The 19,183-nt window shown below is 38.3% G+C and overlaps 1 protein-coding gene across 3 annotated transcripts; it reads left to right on the forward strand.

Moving 5' to 3' along the window:
* The first annotated feature begins 1,509 nt into the window (after positions 1–1,509).
* Positions 1,510–18,951, forward strand: LOC18423330 (Cyclophilin-like peptidyl-prolyl cis-trans isomerase family protein). 3 transcript variants are annotated; one of them, XM_006827932.4, is made up of 8 exons: positions 1,510–1,643; positions 2,189–2,302; positions 8,528–8,676; positions 17,698–17,770; positions 17,857–17,946; positions 18,302–18,341; positions 18,520–18,614; positions 18,715–18,951. In XM_006827932.4, the coding sequence occupies exons 1-8, from the start codon at positions 1,542–1,544 to the stop codon at positions 18,733–18,735; spliced, it is 684 nt and encodes a 227-aa protein (XP_006827995.1). In that variant the 5' UTR covers positions 1,510–1,541; the 3' UTR covers positions 18,736–18,951. The 3 variants fall into 3 exon arrangements, 1 of the variants encoding a protein (XP_006827995.1); XR_002282392.2 differs by lacking the exon at positions 18,302–18,341; XR_016054250.1 differs by lacking the exons at positions 17,698–17,770; positions 17,857–17,946; positions 18,302–18,341.
* The last annotated feature ends 232 nt before the right edge of the window (positions 18,952–19,183 follow it).

Below are 19,183 nucleotides of genomic sequence, written 5' to 3' on the forward strand. Positions count from 1 at the left end.
GAGCCCCTCTCCCCACCAACTCACCCAAAAAAGAAAAAAAAAACCTCATGTCTCGATTGTAGTCCTGAGAAAGAGAATCACGGATTGAAGGGCAGTAAATCAAGGATTGAAGGGCAGTAAGCGCATTTCTAGGGTGTCATGGTTCAATAACGGAAAGCAATGGTTGGAGAAGGGAGACACATGTTGGAAAAGCAAGGTTCCCTTCTTAAAAAAAACAACCATTATAATGGAGGGAAAGCTGTTACGCAATCTAACAACCGAATGTAAGATAAAAATATCCCCGAGGGTTATCACATCCAGTTGATTCATTCTTGAATGGTCACAGTGAGAGAGGAAGTGCACCCACGAGCACAGTAACACCACAAAGTAATCCTCTCTCATTATCGCCTTCCTGCATGGTGATACCACCCATGACCATACTTAAATATCTTCATATATATCCGATTGTAATAATGGAAAAATAAATAAGGGAAAGCTTTCTATGTTCCCCCTACAACATAGAAGTTCTATCTTCCCCCTTGTCCAACCGTCCATTTTTTAATGAAGGGCTAAGATTGCCCCAATCACAATGTCACATCTCTATACTATTTTATTTTCAATTCTTTTCTATAAACTATTTTGACACCAAATTTTGGATGTCCATTCCCCTATTAAACTCGCACTAACGAAAAATATAAAAAAATATTTTCAATAAAATAAAATGATCAAAATACCCCTGAAAGTTTCAAGGGGTATTTTGGTCATTATTTTTATCGAAAAATTATTGTTAATATTTTCTATAGGTGCGCCCCAATGAGAATATGGCACGTATCAAATTTCATATTAAAATAAATTGTATTAAAAAAACTAAAAGAAAAACACTTTGAGACGTCGGATCTAAGATCCAACGGTGAGTGGCTCTGATGATAAAAAAAGACAGCTGGATGGTAGGGGAGAACTTCTATGTTGTAGGGGGAATATAGAAAGCTTTCTCAAGAAATAAACTCTACACACTATCTGTGGGCAAGCTTTCTATGCTTCCCTTACAATATAAAACTTATATACTTTCTTTTATCCAACCGTCCATTCTAAATGAATGGTTGAGATGGTCTCAATTACAATGTCATGTCTCTACACTATTTTATTTTTAATATTTTTTTTACAAACTATTTAGACATTAAATTTTGGGCGTCCACTCTTCTCTTAAACTCTCACGAGTAAGAAATGTAAAAATATATTTCTAATAAAATAAAATGATCAAAATATCCGTAAAAATTTCAATAGGTATTTTGGTTATTATTTTATTGAAAAATTCTTTTTTATAGTTTTTTAGTTGTGCTCCATTGAGAATATGTGTCACACTAAATTTAATATTCACATGATTTTTAGATCAAACGGTGAGTCGGTCAGGTGATCTAAATTGAACGAGTGGATGAGGGGGAAGTATATATATGCTATACTATAGGGAAAGTATACAAACCTTTCCCAGCTTAAACCCTTTATCCACCCGTTGACGGCACTTGGGTAAACGCCTTACCCACGGTTTGGCCGAAATCTCACCAATGTCGAGGACCGAAATTTCGTTCCTTCTTTGCTTCATCGGGGCATTCGTTCATGGCTGCGCTCAGAATCCCAGTTTGGGTACAGCTCGTGTGGTTTTCCAGGTCCTGCCATTTCTTTCATTTATTCATGCGCTTCTGCTTCCATGGATTAGATCATCTTTGTCAGGGATTTTTTTGGTTCTTGCTCTCATATTACTCTAAATTTAGCTTTAGTACGGAAATACATTGTGCTTTTATTTGAAAAATCGACTGATGAAATGATTAATATATTTAAATTAGAGACAATGGAAGAGACCAGACTGAGAAGATCTTACTTTTGCAATGGATCGGTGGAATGATAATGTGCATAATTTGTCATTAAAAATGAAAAAGCTCCCAATTATTATTCACCTCAGAGTGATCGGCACCTTTTTGTGCTGATTGAGTGCTACATGTTTCTATTATTATACGTATACAGACCAACTAAAGTGGATTTCATATTCTTCTTCCCTTTGTTGGATTATTTGGGAATTATTAAATTATTTGATACAAATTCAGACTATCCAGAGTCTGTATTCCAGACAATTTTGCTACAATTTGATTGTTCTTGTTGTTTGTAGTATTGGGCTTTTGAGATAAAGTTTTAATTTTTAATATTTACCATGCAGACCAATTATGGCGATATCGAATTCGGGTTCTATCCACATGTTGCCCCCAAAACAGTGGAACACATTTTTAAGCTTGTAAAATTGGGTTGCTTTAATACCAATTATTTTTTCAGAGTAAGGCCTTTTCTAACTTTTTGGTATATTTTATTTGCCCTTTTAGTCATTCTTTTGAATGTTTGGTGTTTTAGTTCTATGATTATCATCATATGCCCCCTTTCCATTGTCTATTTATGTTATTTTCTATTTCTGGTAGGTGATTAATATAGATTTTGTGAGTTGTGTGGGTTGTCTATATTAGTTGTGTATTATAAGTCTTGGTCTCTTCTCCTATTCATAGATGTTGTATGACTCTTTGAAAGACAATAAAGAATAGTTTTTCTGGAGACACGATTTCCCTTGAAAAATGGAACCAAACCATGCAATACATGCAGGAACATATCATTTGGTATCAGAGCGAGCAAAGAACATCACGGATTTATATAGAGTTGGCCCGATTAGGAACGGAGGAGTTGCATATACCGGCAAAAAAGGTTGATCTTCATGATCAAACCTTGGGATAGTTAGTCCATCATCAAAAGGCAATGGATAAATCGTTAAGACACATATTGGACACTTCAAAACTAGGTTTTGGATATGAGGGTGTGGCGCTAGAAAATGCAAGACTAGGGGGAATGACCATCCAAGCACTGACTATTTGGGTGGAGTTCCAAATATTTGAAGGGAAGGATGCTGTTGACTGTGTGTTTAGGGCTGAGCAGTTCAAGATCAACCAAATTTCCAATGAACAAATGGTTTTATTAGCCGCAGTGCCTCTCACGGGATATGTGATTCCATGATTTCAATGGATGCAGAAGATGGTTGGGGAGATGAGTTAGCCTAATGTGCACACGCACTTTCTGCATGATTTAGATCACATGAGCAGGCCTATCATGGAGGAGCACTTTCTAAGCTTCAACAGGCCAAATTGTTATGCAAGTATCAAAGCAGATTTGAACGATGGGCCAATTGAGGTTTATTAGAACCCTTCTTGGTTAGTTGTTCCACATCAGGTTTGAAAGAGGAATTAGAGGTGGGGGTTCAGATTCTATGACTTATAATGCTAATTCATGCTTTTGAACTAGCCAAGTTGCAAGAAGAAATGTGGCACCCGTGATGCAGACCAAATCTAGGGCTGCGGAAAAGTGAAAAAAGGAGCTACGCTTTAATTGCAGTGTCCAATTTGTTCCTTGGCACGAATGCTAGGTGCCACTAGCGATGATCATGGGATTTGAAGATGACTAATCTGAAAATGATTCAACGTAGGAGACATACACTGCATCAATCCATGTGATGACTGATTCTCTCTAACCGCATACCATGCACATTTTTGGAATGGTTAAAAAGACTTCTGGCCCCATCTTACTCGATTCGGGACGTACACACAGCTTAATTAATCTTGGACTAGCAAAACAGTTGGGTTTGAAGATCTTAGATGAAGCAACTATGATGTAATGGTTGCCGATGGAGGTAAACTTTCTAGTCAAGGTATGTGCTGCAAGCTTTCAATTACATCATGAAAATCTTGTTGCGAAGCTGATTGTTATGTACGGCCTCTGGAGGTCTATGATGTAGTTTTGGGAGCCCAATGGCTAGAATGTGATTTAATTATGGAGGAGAAATAAGTGGAATTTCTCAATCCTTCGAATGTAATTTAATTATGGAGGAGAAAATCACGGCCTATACAGCTCTAGGAAGATTGGAATGGAGATGGTCAATAGTCATATGTGCATGCTGCACAACACAGTGTCAAAGGCCTGGCACCACACAGGCCGGAGCATGGAGCGCAACACACTCATCATGGTGCACCGCGACGCTAACCGAGGCCCTGCACTGCACGAGCCGGTGGGATGCGCGTGTGAGGCACACCTGAACGCATAGCTGTGCAGCAATGGTGTGAAGGCACACAGCACAGCGCACCGTGTTGGTGCGTGGAGCAAGGCAGACCCCTCGTGGTGCACCGTGGTGCTCACCAAGGACCAGCACCGCATGGGTTGGTGGGATGTGCATGCCAGGTAAACCCCCACACACGGGTTGGTGCAGTCATTGTGCAAAGACACACCACACAGTGCGCCATATTGAAGGCCTCACACTGCACAGGCCAACGCGTGGGGCATGGCACACCCCTCAAATATAGTGTGCACATTAAGTTATGCACATTAGAGCATACCAGGGATTTGAGAAACTAGATGGAGGACTTATTAGTTGTCTTGAATGATAACACTGATGTTTCGAGGAATCGAAAGGGCATCCTCCTTCTTGTAGCAATAACCACCCAATCTAATTGGATCTAGGGAGTAAGCCCACTAATGTATGACCTTATTGGTATTGCTATTTTGAAAAGAGCAAAATTGAAAAAAATTTGTGGGAAATGATGGAGTAAGGAGTGATTTGACTGAGTCTTAATCCTTATTCGTCATCTATCTTGCTTGTACAAAACGGCAACACTTGGACAATGTGTTTTGATGAGAGGGCCATAAAAAAAATTACAATAAAGGCAAAGTTTCCCATTCCCATTGTTATAAACTTCTCGATGAACTCCATGGAGCTCGACATTTCTCCAAACTTGACCCCTGATTTGCATTAGAGATGTAGACGTTCCAAAAATAGCATTACAGACTGACAAAGGACACTTTGAATTCGTAGTGATGCCTTTTGAGCTCACCAACCACTTGTAGACTTTCTAATGCTGAATGAATGAATGACAATTTTCAATTGTGCTAGGAAATTTATATTGATATTCTCCAATGAAATTTTTAGTATGTAGTGCGAGTCATAGTTACCTGAAGTGATTCGGAAACCGAATTGATTAAGGAATCTGAAGCACAGAATCGCCTCCGGTTGGAAGATTCCTATTTTTGGAATTGATATGAGTACAAGAGGAATCGTGGGTGACGACATTCCTTATTTTAGGAATGCAGATTCGACCTAAATAGATTCCTAGCTCTTTGGAATCGAGTTTTCAACCTAGTTGGATTCGAGATTCCTTCATTTATGTAATTGAGATTCCTTCATTTTATGGAATTGAGATTCCGATATCTTTGGAATCGAGAGAGAACTGAGAGGGAAGCAATACATGTCTCAATGCCATTCATTGGCTGACATGCCATACATGCACATTTACAGTATTTTGTTGTATTATTTCTAACATCTTGGAGTTGCAATCTATCCATTGGATCAATACAATGCATACTTAAAGAATTAAGTGGCGAGAGTGGACCACCACTTTGGTTTCTATTGGTCATTTTATGCTAAAAAAAGATGACTACACCTTGTAGCTTGAGATTGTGTGTCTAGCTCGAGTAGTTTGATTTCTTGAAAACTTCTAAACATCACTTCTCAAAAAAAAGCAAAAAGATAACCAAAAAGAGGGGAACGGCGGGGGTGTGGGGCAGGTAAATGTGGAAACGAGTTTCAATAACCAATTGCAGAATCGAGAATTAGTAAATATTGGAAACAAGATTCTATAAGTGTTGGGGTTGAGATTCATAAAATAAAGAATCAAGATTCCAGACTTCACGGAAACGAGTTCCGTGAAGATTCCTAATCGGAATCATGGAATTGGGCTTCCGAATCAGAATGGCGACCTTCTGTGAGAGATTCAGGTAACTATGGTGTGAGTTAAGAGGAGCATGTAGGTCATGTTAGGCATGCCTTGTAAATTCTGAAGAACAACTGTTTGCATGTGAAGAAATTGGAACGTTCTTTTGCTATGAGCGGAATTGATTATTTGGGTCATGTGATTTTTAGATGGACTCAACGACGTCCCTGAGAAGAAGATTGAGTGCATGGAAAACATCAAGTGCCCAAAAGTATCGAACGCTTTTGAAAGAATTTCATGGATTAGCAAGTTATTTTGGAAATTCATCCAGAATTATGGCAAGATAAGTGCAGCATTGACAACCTTGTTGAAGAAAGATTCCTTCATTTGGTTCCTGATGTGCAGCTTCTTTGTCGAATTAAAAGGGGCACTACTGTTGGCTATACCTGATCTTGGTAAATTTTTTGTTATAGAATTTCACGCTTTGGGTGTGGGAATATGCCGTGTGTCAAGAAGTTTGTCCAGTAGCCTAAACCATTAAGGCTTCATCGGATTGGAATTTACAGCTTCCCAAATATGGAAGGGAAATGTTGGCGATGGTAGATGCAGTGCACGAATTGCGGCCTTATTTATTGCGGCATCCATTTCATTATTCGGATTGACCATCAAAGTTTGAAGTAATTATTATAGCTGTAAATCATTTCCAAAGCTGAACAGAAATGGCTTGCTAAGTTAATGGGTATGACTAAGAAATTGAGTACCAGAAGGGGACTGAAAATGCTGTTGCAGAAGCCTTCTTTCAGACATATTATGATGCTAGCAGTTCTTTTTTGGAATTGGTCTGATGATATTAAATCTTCTTATATGACTGAAGATTTTTTACAGAAAATCATCTCTCAAGTGGCATGTGTTGACAGTGGTTAGGGCATTATTCGTTACATGATGGATTTTTGAAATACAAAGGGTGAGTAGCTATTAGCTTCCAAAGATCAACTCTGAAAACGTAAAATTGACTCTGAAACAAGATGTAGTTGCATGGTTCTGCCATTGTTGGTCATTCTAGGTACAACATGACTTAGAAGAGCGTCAATCGAACTTTCTGCTGACATGAATGGACATCCATCGCTATGTGGCTGAATGGCGATGTATGTCAAGAAATAAGGGTGAAAATATGAGTTGTCTGAGGTCAACAAGGGTGAAAATATGAGTTGTTCGGGTCTGCTGCAGCCATGGCTGATACCAACTAGAGTCTTGACAACTTCAACTTCAAAAAAAAAAAACTAGAGTCTGGACAGAGATCTCCATGGATTTCATGGAAGGATTACTGTTATGTCGAGGGAAAAATGCAATCTTCATCATTGTGGACCAATTGTCCAAATATGCCCATTTTTTATCATTCTCTCATCCATATTCGGTGCTACAATAGTTGAGGTTTTTGTTAACAGCATCTTCAAGACGCACGTTATGCCTTTGTCCACAGTAGGTGACTGCGACCCAGTCTTTAGTAGTTCATTTCGGAAGGAATTCTGGAAAATGCAGGGTATGCAGCTCAATGTGGACACTACATTTGATCCATTGAAGGACAAGCTGAAGTGGTTAATCATTGTTTAGAAACATAGTTGAGACACTTTACAGGTGCTCGTCCTCAGCGGCGGGTCCATTGGCTTCCTTGGGCTGACTCATGGTACAAGACCACATAGCATGAAGCTGCCACAATGACCTGTATGAGGTTGTTTGTGGGCAGTCTCCGTGCATTCTATTGGCATTATACACCGGGTGACTTTCTTGTTCATCAGGTAGATGTGAAGCTCTACGAACGGGATGAGCTTCTCCAAGTTTTGAAGGAGAACCTGCCGGGACAAAACTAAATGAAATCTCAAGGCAAGAAAAATAAAACAGAAGTTGAATGTCAGATTAGAGATTGGGCGTCTTTGCGTATACAACAATATCAACAATCATCGGTCACATTCACAGGTTTATGAAATTTTCATCATGATTCTATGGATCCTTCGAAGTGATTGAGCATGTGGGGCCAGTTGCTTATCGCTTTCATCTGTTAGAAGGTGCACAACTGCACTTCTTTTTTCATGTCTCCTACTTAAAAAGAAGATGCTTGTGTGGCATTGGTGTGCGAATCACCAGAAATTACTGATGATGGAGCTTTACATGCATTGTCGCAGTCTATATTGGATTGATGAGGGAACCAGGCAATGACTCAGGATCTGATATGTGGATGGATGCTCCACCCGAAGATGCCACATGGGAGGATCAATACAATTGTGCAGTGGGTTTTCCTGATTCCAATCTTTGAGAACAAGGATTTGGTTGAGGAGGGAAATGACAAGCCCCCTTTCTATTCTTTCTATTAATGTTATTTTCTATTTTTAGTAGTTGATCATTATGGATTTTATTGATATTTGTGAGTTCTCTACTAGATGTGTGGGTTAATCTGTTATGGAAACACTTTAGCCATGTGAGTTATGAGTCCTGGTTTTTTCTCCTAGGTGTAGATGTTGTATAGCTTTTTGAAAGATAAGAAAAGCATAATTTTGCTGGAGGCATGATTTCCCTTGAAGAAATCTAACCAAACCCCTTGATGCATGTGGGAGCATATTATTTTAGTTCTTATTTTCTTTGGTCAATATATTTTAATTCTTTTATCTACCCAAAAAGATTGATTCTTATCTGCGCCAAGAGAATAGTCTTTTAATTATTCACTTGTGATTAAGGGCAGTTGTCTTTCTTAAATAATTTTATGGTAGGTTGATAAGGGTTTCGTTGCCCAAGTTGCGGATGTGGTGGGTGGTAGAACAGCTCCTATGAATGAAGTGCAAAGGGAGGAGGCTGAGAAAACTGTTGTTGGTGAATTCAGTGATGTGAAACATGTTAGAGGAATCCTCTCTATGGGAAGGTCAGTTCTGTCATGTCACTGATTACTTTGCTCTATGAATTGGCGCGTTATCTTCTTTTCCGAATTCAAGTAACTTCTTCTGTTTGTTATTATTTGCATTGTGCACTGTATTGATCTCAGGCTTAAACTTTCAATCCACTGGGACCCATCTGAGCAATGGAGTAGGTAGATGGATATGTAACATAGTTCTCAATATTTCCTTTTCAGAAAGATGAATGAATTATTGATAAGTGTTGTTATTTACAAGTTTAAACCTTCTTCTCACATATTAAGTTGGAAAGTTCGTATGCTTTTCCTCTCAAGGCACATAAATAAAAAAGAAATGGCTCCTGGAGTTGCATATGTTATTTAATTTCTTGTTCAAGGTCAAACCCTGATTCTTGTTATTCCTAAAACAATTTCCTTTTCATTTTTAAAACAGTTACCACCATATTTTCTGTAAAAGAAAATTATAACTTTATTTTAACTCTTCCATTTCTGAAAAAAGATGTTTGGGACTTTGTTGTTTTCGTTCAAAAATGGCTTCTTTCTAATGTTTCCCAGTTTTGCAACCACTGGTGCTTGTAAGATTAATCACTTTTTTGTGTTAATCTAATTGAACTATTTTTCAAAAATTTGTTTTGATTATGCTCTCAACTAAACTTATAGATAAATATGCTGCAAAGAAAACCACATCTAAAAAGTTAATTCACACTAGAACATGGCATACATGGATACAACATCATGTACTCATGAAAATGCAAGGCCTTGAGAATGGTAGGAATGTTGCCTTGTGAATGCCAATGATAGAAGACGGTTGCTCCCTCGAATGCTTGCACTTTGATCGATGACATTTTTTTAATGTCAAGAATGACGCCTAGTGCCTGAGAGAGGTCTGGGAGTTGTTCGGATTAAGTTGGAGTTAGGCAAGGGACTGACTCAGAACTTTTCCTGAGTCAGCTCAGCTTGAGATCCTGGCGAGTCCCAATCAAAAAACTGGGGACTCGGACAAGGTTTACCTTCTCAGTCCTCATTATCATATCATTTTATAGGCTCATGTAAGTCTTGTCCAGACTTGGCCAAGTTGAAACTGCTGACTCGGGCTTGGTACATTTGTGAATCCCGACATTTGACTACATGGTCTTAGTGGAAATGTGTTATGGCGTGTTAGATAATCTTGGTGATTGTGTATTAGGTTCATGAGGGTGTCGAAGGATTTAAACGAGAAATCTAATACATGGTCTTAGTGGAAATGTGTTATGACATGTAAGATAATATTGGTGATTGTGTATTAGGTGCATGAGGGTATCAAAGGCTTTAAATGAGAAAATCTAATAGGTGATATAGGAGTAAGAAAAGGGACAATGGTACAAATAAGCATATAAGAGTATACAAAGAGCAAAACGCTAATATCATAGGGATGAGTGCTAAATTTAGTAATAATATTCTAAGGGATAGACAAATAAGATAGTATTAACAAAAGATTTTATGAATGTTGTGACATGAAAGAGTTGAATGATTTAGTCAACATTGCTAAACCCAATAAAGAAGAAAAAGAAAAAGAGAGATGAATGATCGATAACAATTCTATATAATGATAGGAAGTTACGGTATTTGATGACAATATTTAATGATCTACAAGACATGTAAAAATGATGGGATGGGATTGTGAGGGCATGTGTGAGATAGGATTATAAGATTCTCTTAGTTATTTGAGAAGGATGAAACAGAAGCAGAAGTGATAGTGGCATGCATAGGTGATTTGGAGAGATGCATTTTGTGGTGATATGGGAACTTTGGTCTCAAAGTCATAAAATGGGTTCAAAAGTATCTATCATTGTGAACAATTAGTGCTCATAGGGTTTCCATATGATTGAAACGAGGATTGTCATGGAGTGTCCTTCCTTGCAGCATATGTTCATCCATTTTCCATTTATCTTTTAAGTTCTTTATTAGGTGGTATCATATGGGCTGTCTTGGACCTGTTCAGATATGCAAACTCTCATACTCAATGTTGTAGATGTTTTGGATCCAGGGCATCAACCAAGGGGTTTCCCTTTGATTCATACAGTGGTCAACCTGGTTTTTTATAGTTGTGAAGCTCTTTGAATAAATTGGCTGACTTAGTTGAGCTTCCTAAGAATCAATAAAAAAATATGAACTTGCACATCCACGAACTACCTATAAACTCATTTTATTCGTAAGAGGACTAGAATGGAACGTGTGGTTTTACTGAATTACTGGAGTCGCTTTTTATGCAATGCATCCTTGTTAGTACTTTTAGGAGGGGATTGGCATATAGGAAGAAAGATCACATATGAACTTAAGGGTATGTTTGGTAACTGAGAAAGCTGTTTTCCTGGAGAATCTTTGATAAACTGGAAGCCTGAGAAAGAGGTAGAATTAGAAAACTCTGGCTGGAAGCCAAGAACCCTTTTTTGTGAAAACTGGAGAAAGCTTGGGCTAAAGCTCGGGCAAAGAGAGATTGAGAGGAGAGAGAGATTGTGAGGTTAGAGAAATAAAATGGGGACAAGGGGGGTCTTGTGTTTTCCCCTTTTCCTGAGAAATCAGTAGCGCTACCCTTGGGGTGCGCTGCAGTTTTTCTCAAAATTAGGGAAAAGCGTAGAAACACAGGGAAATGCGGGGCTTCGTGTTTCCACGCTTTTCCCCATTCCCAAGCAGGGAAAAATGTGCTAACTGAGAAAACATGTCGTTTTCTCTTGTTATCTTACCAAATAGCGCCTACAAGAAAATGGTTATGGCAAGAGGCAAAGAGCATCCATGAAAACTACTTTGAACTGTCTCAGAACTGGAGACACTGTTGATGGAAGGGATTTTTCTTGTGACCTAGATCATTATGCACGTACATAAGTGCCACTTATTGGTTTTGTGACGATATATAAGTAGTGCCCTATTTATGCAAGGATCAGAAGGGATGAACTGAGGAGAAAGTGAAATAGAAGCAGGAGAACAATGAAAGAGTACGAAGAAGTGAAATAGGATCAGAGAAAGTGGAATGAAAAGAAGCATAAGAAGCAGTGTTTTAAAATGCGGGATGTGGCCCTGATGCGGTGGGGGGACCGATGCGGCCCGGATGCGGGTGCATCGCGATGATGCAGTCAATAAATGTAAAAAAATTCGAAAAAATCTAAAAAAATAAGTTAATACATAGGAAAAAAATATGAAGGTGATATATGTGATAGTAGGTATTTTAGTTTAATGATTAACTTCAAAACTATTAGCTGTCGGAGATTCTGTATCCAGTTACCCACTATCTCCTGATAGAAACTAGAAACTTGAAACCAACTTCATAAAGCATTCAACAATCAACAACCATCAACACAAATTTGCACCATAAGCACAACTATAATTAAACACAACCATCAACAACCATAAGTACAACCATAAGCACAAAATAATGATATTACAAAATACAAATCAAAAGTCAAGCTCAAGAAGAGTTAATAGTTAATAAATAATAACTTAATACAATCATCCACTTTGAGAGTCAATTTTGAAATTGAACTTCTTTTTTTCAAATATCAGTCAGACAAGTCATCTTGAGAGTCGTCATGTGCATCATCAATATCGTCCTCGACGGCCTCCATATATTCTTCTTCATCGATCTCCTCTGAGTCAGCTTCCTCCTCGACCTATGAAGCTAATGTGCGAGTGCAACTAGACCCAGCAGCTCCTCTACTCCTTTGTGCTCTAGTGTTAGGTCGATCTTCTTCATTGGGCTCTGTTGCTAGCTCGACATCAAGCCATGTAAGATCCTCACCCTCAAACACACGCTCTTGTCTTGCATCCATGGTCCACTCACTTATGGAATCACCATCAGCTTCATATAATTGAATAGGATTGAGCTTCATGCGATTTTCATACCTCTCCCTAAGCCGCTTGTTATACCGCACATAAACCAAATCATTCAAATTTTTTTGCTCCAACCTATTTGTTCTTTTTTGTATGGAGCGGTGGTAGAAATTTGAAATCAGATAAATTAGATTTTAGATTAGAAAATTGAAATTCAAGAAATAAGGATTAAGAAATAAGGAGTAAAGGACTTACATGCTCAAATGCACTCCAATTGCGCTCACAACCAGATGAGCTACATGTGAGATTCAACACTCGAATAGCGAGACGTTGTAGACTTGGTATCTCGCTTCCATATAATGCCCACCATGTCGCTGTATAATATTTTATAATTTAGAATATAGTTAAAAATTAAGGGTATAAAATAAACAATGGAACTATACTTAAAGTAAGAGACAAGTAAGATTATTTTTGGGCTTTTGGCCTTTACTTGGATCTGTAGTATCCTTATTTCGAGTGGCAATATCTCTCCCAAAGTTTCCCAAGGCTAACTTGAACTTAATCAATTCATGGCTCTGGATCTTATCTTGGATGTCTTTATCTAACACCAACCTCTCCAGCACATCTAAGAACCCACCATTTATTACACGATCTGACTCAATGGATGGGTGCTTGTAGTGAAGAGATGGGTTTAGAAAATAATCGGCTGAATGGAGGTGCCTGTGAAGCTGGGTATCCCATCTCCTATCAATAATTTCAAGTATAGCCTTGCGCATATTTTCATCATCCTTTAAAACATCTTTTATTTCAGTTCTTGCCCTTCATTGCCTCATGTATGTAGCCCATGGCGGGCTTCGCATCATCAGCAACCAATCGAAGCACTCTCACTAAAGGGCGAGCCACCTCCAATGCAATAATTATTTGACTCCAAAAAGATGTATTCAGAATAATTTTTTCAGCCTTTCTCCTATCCTTATGCTTTGACCATTTGCTTTGACTCCATTGCTCTAAAGCAAACATGGTCCTCACGGCACTTTTTAGCTCGGCTAGGCTTCGAAGAGTGAGAAATGACATGGCAAATCTTGTGATACCCGGTCTCACTAATTCTCTCTTCTTTGTAAAAGACCTCATCATGCTTAGGACTATGGTGTGATTGTAAATAAATCCAACAACAAACATAGCTCTTGAAATCACCCCACTAAATAAAGATGTACCCATTTCCTTAAGCATAAGATTAACACAGTGAGTTGCACAAGGAGTCCAAAACATATTTTTCCTTTTCAAAGTCAAGAAATGCCCAGTTGGAACATAGTTGGCACCATTGTCAGTAATAATTTGTACCACATTTTGCTCCCCAACAAAATCAACAATCTCATCCATCAAGCCAGATAAGTATGTACCATCATGTGACTTGTCTGATGCATCAATAGAGTTAGCAAAAAAAGTACCTGTTGGGCAGTTAACCAAAAAATTAATGGATGCCCTTGATTTCCCATCGGACCAACCATCACACATAATAGTGGCCCCATATTTCTCCGACCCTTCTCTCTAAGAAATCAAAATTTTATTCACATCAAATACAACATCCTTCAACAAGGGCTCCCTAACCTCATGTAGTGAAGGAGGAATAAGTCTTGGGCCATATTGCCCAATTGCCTGGACCATACATGCAAAACTATCCAGAGTTATAGTATTAAAAGGAATGCCGGCCATGTAAATCCACTTTGCAATCCACTTACATACCGACTTCCTTTGTTCTTTCTTATATTTATTGTCAATTGTGGTTTGTTTTGTTTTTTTCTCTCTCCTGAACCACAATTTCGGGGCTAGGGGTGAAAAAAGAATCAATTGGCCCATTAGAGAGAGGTGTTCTTCTCTAAGAACTACCACCAATATTTATAACCCTCTCTCTTGAGGTTGGAGTGTGAGTGCCCCGTTGCCTCATAGCAACTTCAGACATATCATCATCATCATTATCATCATCATCAACATCATCAAATAATTGCATATCATCAAGTAATACCTTTCTTCTTCTTTTTTTTCTCTTTATCTTTTTTCAATCTATCCAAATATTCTCTAATCTCCTTTCTTATATCATCTGTAGCTTGTGGCCATGCTCTTACATTCCCAGAAATTCTGGCTAAATGCTCTTTTTGTCGAAAAATACCACCCATATAAGTATTTCCACAAAGCAAGCATATCACACAATTTTTATCTTTCAGATTTTTTAGTTTAGAATATTTTCAAGCCGGATCCTTGTTACTAGAAGATTGGGAAGAAGACATTGCCCCAAAAATAAGTATAACAATATTATTGTACAAGAAGGAATAAAAAGTTACCGACTCTGTGAAGTAGTGCTCGATTTCTTCACGGCTTCTGAAATCCCCAATTTCTTATTACAAATTCACCTTAACATCCCCAAATCAACAATCAAAGGCATCAAATGAACATCCAAGTATCAAACAACCGCCAAATCAAAGATTTGGATGAAAAAAAAAATTTCGCCAAATTTTTTTTTTCCTTCGATTTGATGCAAAAAAAGCCACAAAAGTGGCTGGAAATCTTCATTTAGGGGGCATAATAACCCCCCAAACAGTTTCCCTAAACTTTGGAACTACAAAAAGACCATTTTGCCCCTCTCGGAGAGGCAAAATTGAAAAACTTTTCTGTGGAAACAGATTCGACGCGATGCGATCTGATGCGGTGCGATGCAGGATGCAGCCATGATGCGGCCGCATCTGTCAAAAGCGCATATGCGCCAGTTCGCGATGCGAATGCGAGCGCATCCCGCATGATGCGGCCGCATATGCGGCGATGCAACCGCATTTTAAAACACTTGTAGGAAGAGAGACGTGATGACCAAACAATGAGTTAACAATTTGGTAGATGAACAATATTTACCAGGATCTCCCAACCAAGGGGTCAATCCTACTCTGAAAGCTTGCTTTTGCGCTCCAAGGAGGGGAATCTCACTCCTTTGCGATCTTCAAACTTTGGGTTTTCAATCCTTCCTACTAGGGATTGAGTTACACGGTATCCATATTCCTTTGCATCGTATTTGAGGATTCATAGGGAAACTGAAACGAGGTTCCACCACTGTGGGATCAAGATTTCCTTAATGGTAGACTATATTGTCCCTCTTCCCCCTTTAATAGATCTTGAGTTTGAGCCTTGAGCTTCAACTTAGAATTAAGTAATGGGTATTTTGCATAATGTTTTTTTGAATTATTATATAATATCAATGGTTTTTGAAACTGTTGAACTTGTATTGTAAAAGTTTATATGTTTTACAAGATGTAAAAATGTTCACCCAGACTGGATGAAATGTACAAAAACCCCTTAGAGGTGCTCTATACAAAAAGAACACGACAGCTATGCATGTTCAGCCAAAAATAATAGTAGTTAAGCTTGCATAGGCGCAACAGTGATCCCCGTTATGTTATCAACTTGGCTAGCTCCGTCTTTTGCCAGTCTGTCTGCTGTTGTGTTTTCTTTCGCCGTGTTTGTTGCCAAGTGATGTGAAATGCCCCACAGTCTGTCTGCTGTTGTGTTTTCTTTCGCCGTGTTTGTTGCTAAGTGATGTGAAATGCCCCACAGATGTGGGCTATTTCATCAAAAAAGGTTGCCAATCTCCACCGGCATTCGGCAGAGCCTGAAGCCCATGAGATGGCATTCTTGGAATCTCCCTCCACAATCAAGGTACTACCCCACCCGTGGTCAAAGTTTCTGAGATCCTCTAAAAGGGCGCGGGGATCGCAGTTGTGTTCGAATCAGTGTAGCCAATGTGCTTTGAATAGGAAAGAGGGTCCTTCCTTCATGGTCTTGAAAGATACCCCCTTTACCGGCCCCACCAGTGTTGCGTAAGGAACATCATAGAAGTTGAGTTTGGTAGGTCCCGGGGTTGGGGATTTCAACAATGAAGCTCGAGAACTGCAGATGGGCTTTTAGGAAGAGTATGGCCTGCCAGTTCTGGTGGAAGTCTCAATGGGAGAAGTTTCTGAATGTGGAGTTGTTTAAGGCTGATAAGATAATGGAGCCCTTGATAGTTATTATATAATATATTTGTTGCATGTTGTATTTATACACATAATTCCGGTGGTGTTTGGTTATATAGTCCCTTTTGGGTTCTTTAATAGGTCATGAGGTACCTTAATACTAACTATTCAATGAAGAAGGATGGCCTTAATTGATATTACATTACGTAAACTCATAAACTACAAAAAAAATGCAAAAATTAAAATAGTGTAATTGTTAGATTTTCTTAATTTTCTACAAAGCTCCGATCTCTAAACTTTTTACTACTTCATAAAAATGTTAAATTATTATAATATAATTTCTATTCTTATATTTTTTATAAGATAATGAAATTTTTAAAACTTCAGTTATTATAAATAAAATTTAGAAATATTAAAATAATAAATTTAAAATAAATTGTTAAAAATTCATTTAAAAATATGATATTATATGGACTGTGCTCCCGACCTAGGAATCCTAGTTTAGTGCAGTTAACCAGGAAATTGGGATCAAACTCCCCAACATATTGGAATCTCAATTTCCTAATTTTTGGGGTGTGCAGACGTTGATCTGAACCTAAGGGACTTTTTAGCCTTTTACGGTCTCTCACCCTCGATCTGATCCCAGAACCGCTCCCAATCCTGTTCACCAGAAACTATGAAATGGGCCACATTTTGGGAAATTTGCATACCCTGAAGTACTCACTTGAATAGATATATGTTTCCCAACATGTTGATAAAGTTTTTATTATCAGTGCTAATCAGTGGAATAGAAATTTCTCAAAAAAGTTGAGAACTTCAAATAATAAAATTTGAATAAACCAAGCTTTGTGACTTAGGAGTCAAACTTAAGTTCTTTGAGGCAGTGTTGGTAACTAGAATTCCGTATCTTTAACAATCTGCAACGACCCCTGGCACCAAGAAAAAAAAATCAGAAGGGTTTCTAGGTCCAGTAGGGAATGATCATATACAATAACATGCACATCCTCATGCATAATGAGCATGTCCATGAATGTAGGCTTATGATTTATATCTCATATTGTATCAAAGCGTGTGTTTATTAATTTATTTTCTCTTCATGTTTTAGTGATATGGATATTGATAACAAAAGCACATTTGGTCTGGTGCTATTTTTTAACTCAATATTTGGCTGGTTATCATATCTGGATGTCTAAAAATGAAATGATTTCCTTGATCATCTTTTACCCTTTTGTAGGTATTCTGATCCAAATAGTGCATCATCCTCATTTTCCATCCTTCTAGGTGATGCTCCCCATCTAGATAGAGAGGTATTCTCCATATATGTTCACTAGCATCTCCATGAAATGGTCTCTGTCCGTTAACTTGGTTTTGATCTATTGGTTACCTTTTGTAGTATGCAATATTCGGTAAAGTAACTAGCGGTGATGAGACATTAAGAAAACTTGAAGAGCTGCCTACACGTAGAGAGGGTATCTTTGTCATGGTATGTTTTTTGGTTATGTTCTTCCACATACATTCAATTTGTGTTTGGAGATGAGACAGTTGGGAGTAAGCCGATACCAATGTCAGATACTAGTTTGGCGATGAGACGGTTGGGAGTAAGCTGACACCAATGTCATATACTAGTTCCAATTGTTCTTGTAGGACTATAATATGGCATATTGTCGTCGGCTCGTTCCCGCTGTTTTATCAAGATTGAACGGTTGTTAGCATCCAGACACATATTATCTACTTGAAGACAGAAGTTTCCCATGATGTCTTGTATGTATAAGAACCATTGTCTTTCATAATAAGTATATTGAGGACCAGCACTAATTATTGTCCTTTTGGTCTTCCAGCCAATGGAGCGAATCACTATTCTATCAACGTACTATTATAGTAAGATTGAGCACAGACAATTTCTGGTGTTCTTGTTCAATATACTCCTTTTTGCATTAGTGTTCCTTTTTCCTATTCTCCCATTAATTTTACATGGAGAAACTTTTGCAATTACTTCATAGATGTTATAAAAAAACTTTCTAGAGATGCTGGCTTATTTTGTAATTTATTCTGTTAGACATTGAGGAGAAAGAATCAGGGTTAGGGTGTGAGCACGAGAGGTCCATTTTGAAGAGAAGACTATCTGAGTCTACTCTCGAAATCGAACGACAGGTGAGTATAGGCAGTTTTCCGAAGTTGTTCGCAATACCATAATGTGTAGAAATTTTGTACCCATGAATTATCACTGAGTAAAAATTGTGCCCTTTTGCAGCGGATGAAATGCCTTCCGTGATGTAACATCGCCGCATTTGGTAGGTCTCTCGTGAATGTTATGTGACCTGTATTTCTGTATGACCTGTGGATAGAGAGTCTGTCTGCTCCTATGGATGCATTTTTAATTGTATTTGTGATGAATGTACTACGAATGGTAATCTCTCTCTCTCTTGTCTCTGACTACATATGGCCAGTAAGCAAAGCCACCACCAATGCAATGCCTACCTTTGAATTAGATGTACCCAACAAAGAAACAATCGGTGCAAGTATCAGGACCTTGCGATTTCGGAGATAGGACCATGGATGTCTTTTTATGATTCTCTTTACTAAAAAAATCACCAAACTCGCTCTTTACTTTATCGAGTCAGACATGGTGACTCAAGATGTGGACCCTAGTGTACCTGGGTTCTGAATCACTGATCCAGAAAATGACAATGGTTGATCAAGAGGTCTAGTGTTATCAAATT

The sequence above is a fragment of the Amborella trichopoda genome, chromosome 4 (genome assembly GCF_054954075.1).
Source record: "Amborella trichopoda isolate Santa Cruz 75 chromosome 4, AtrichopodaSantaCruz75HAP2 v2.0, whole genome shotgun sequence".
Lineage (NCBI taxonomy): Eukaryota > Viridiplantae > Streptophyta > Magnoliopsida > Amborellales > Amborellaceae > Amborella > Amborella trichopoda.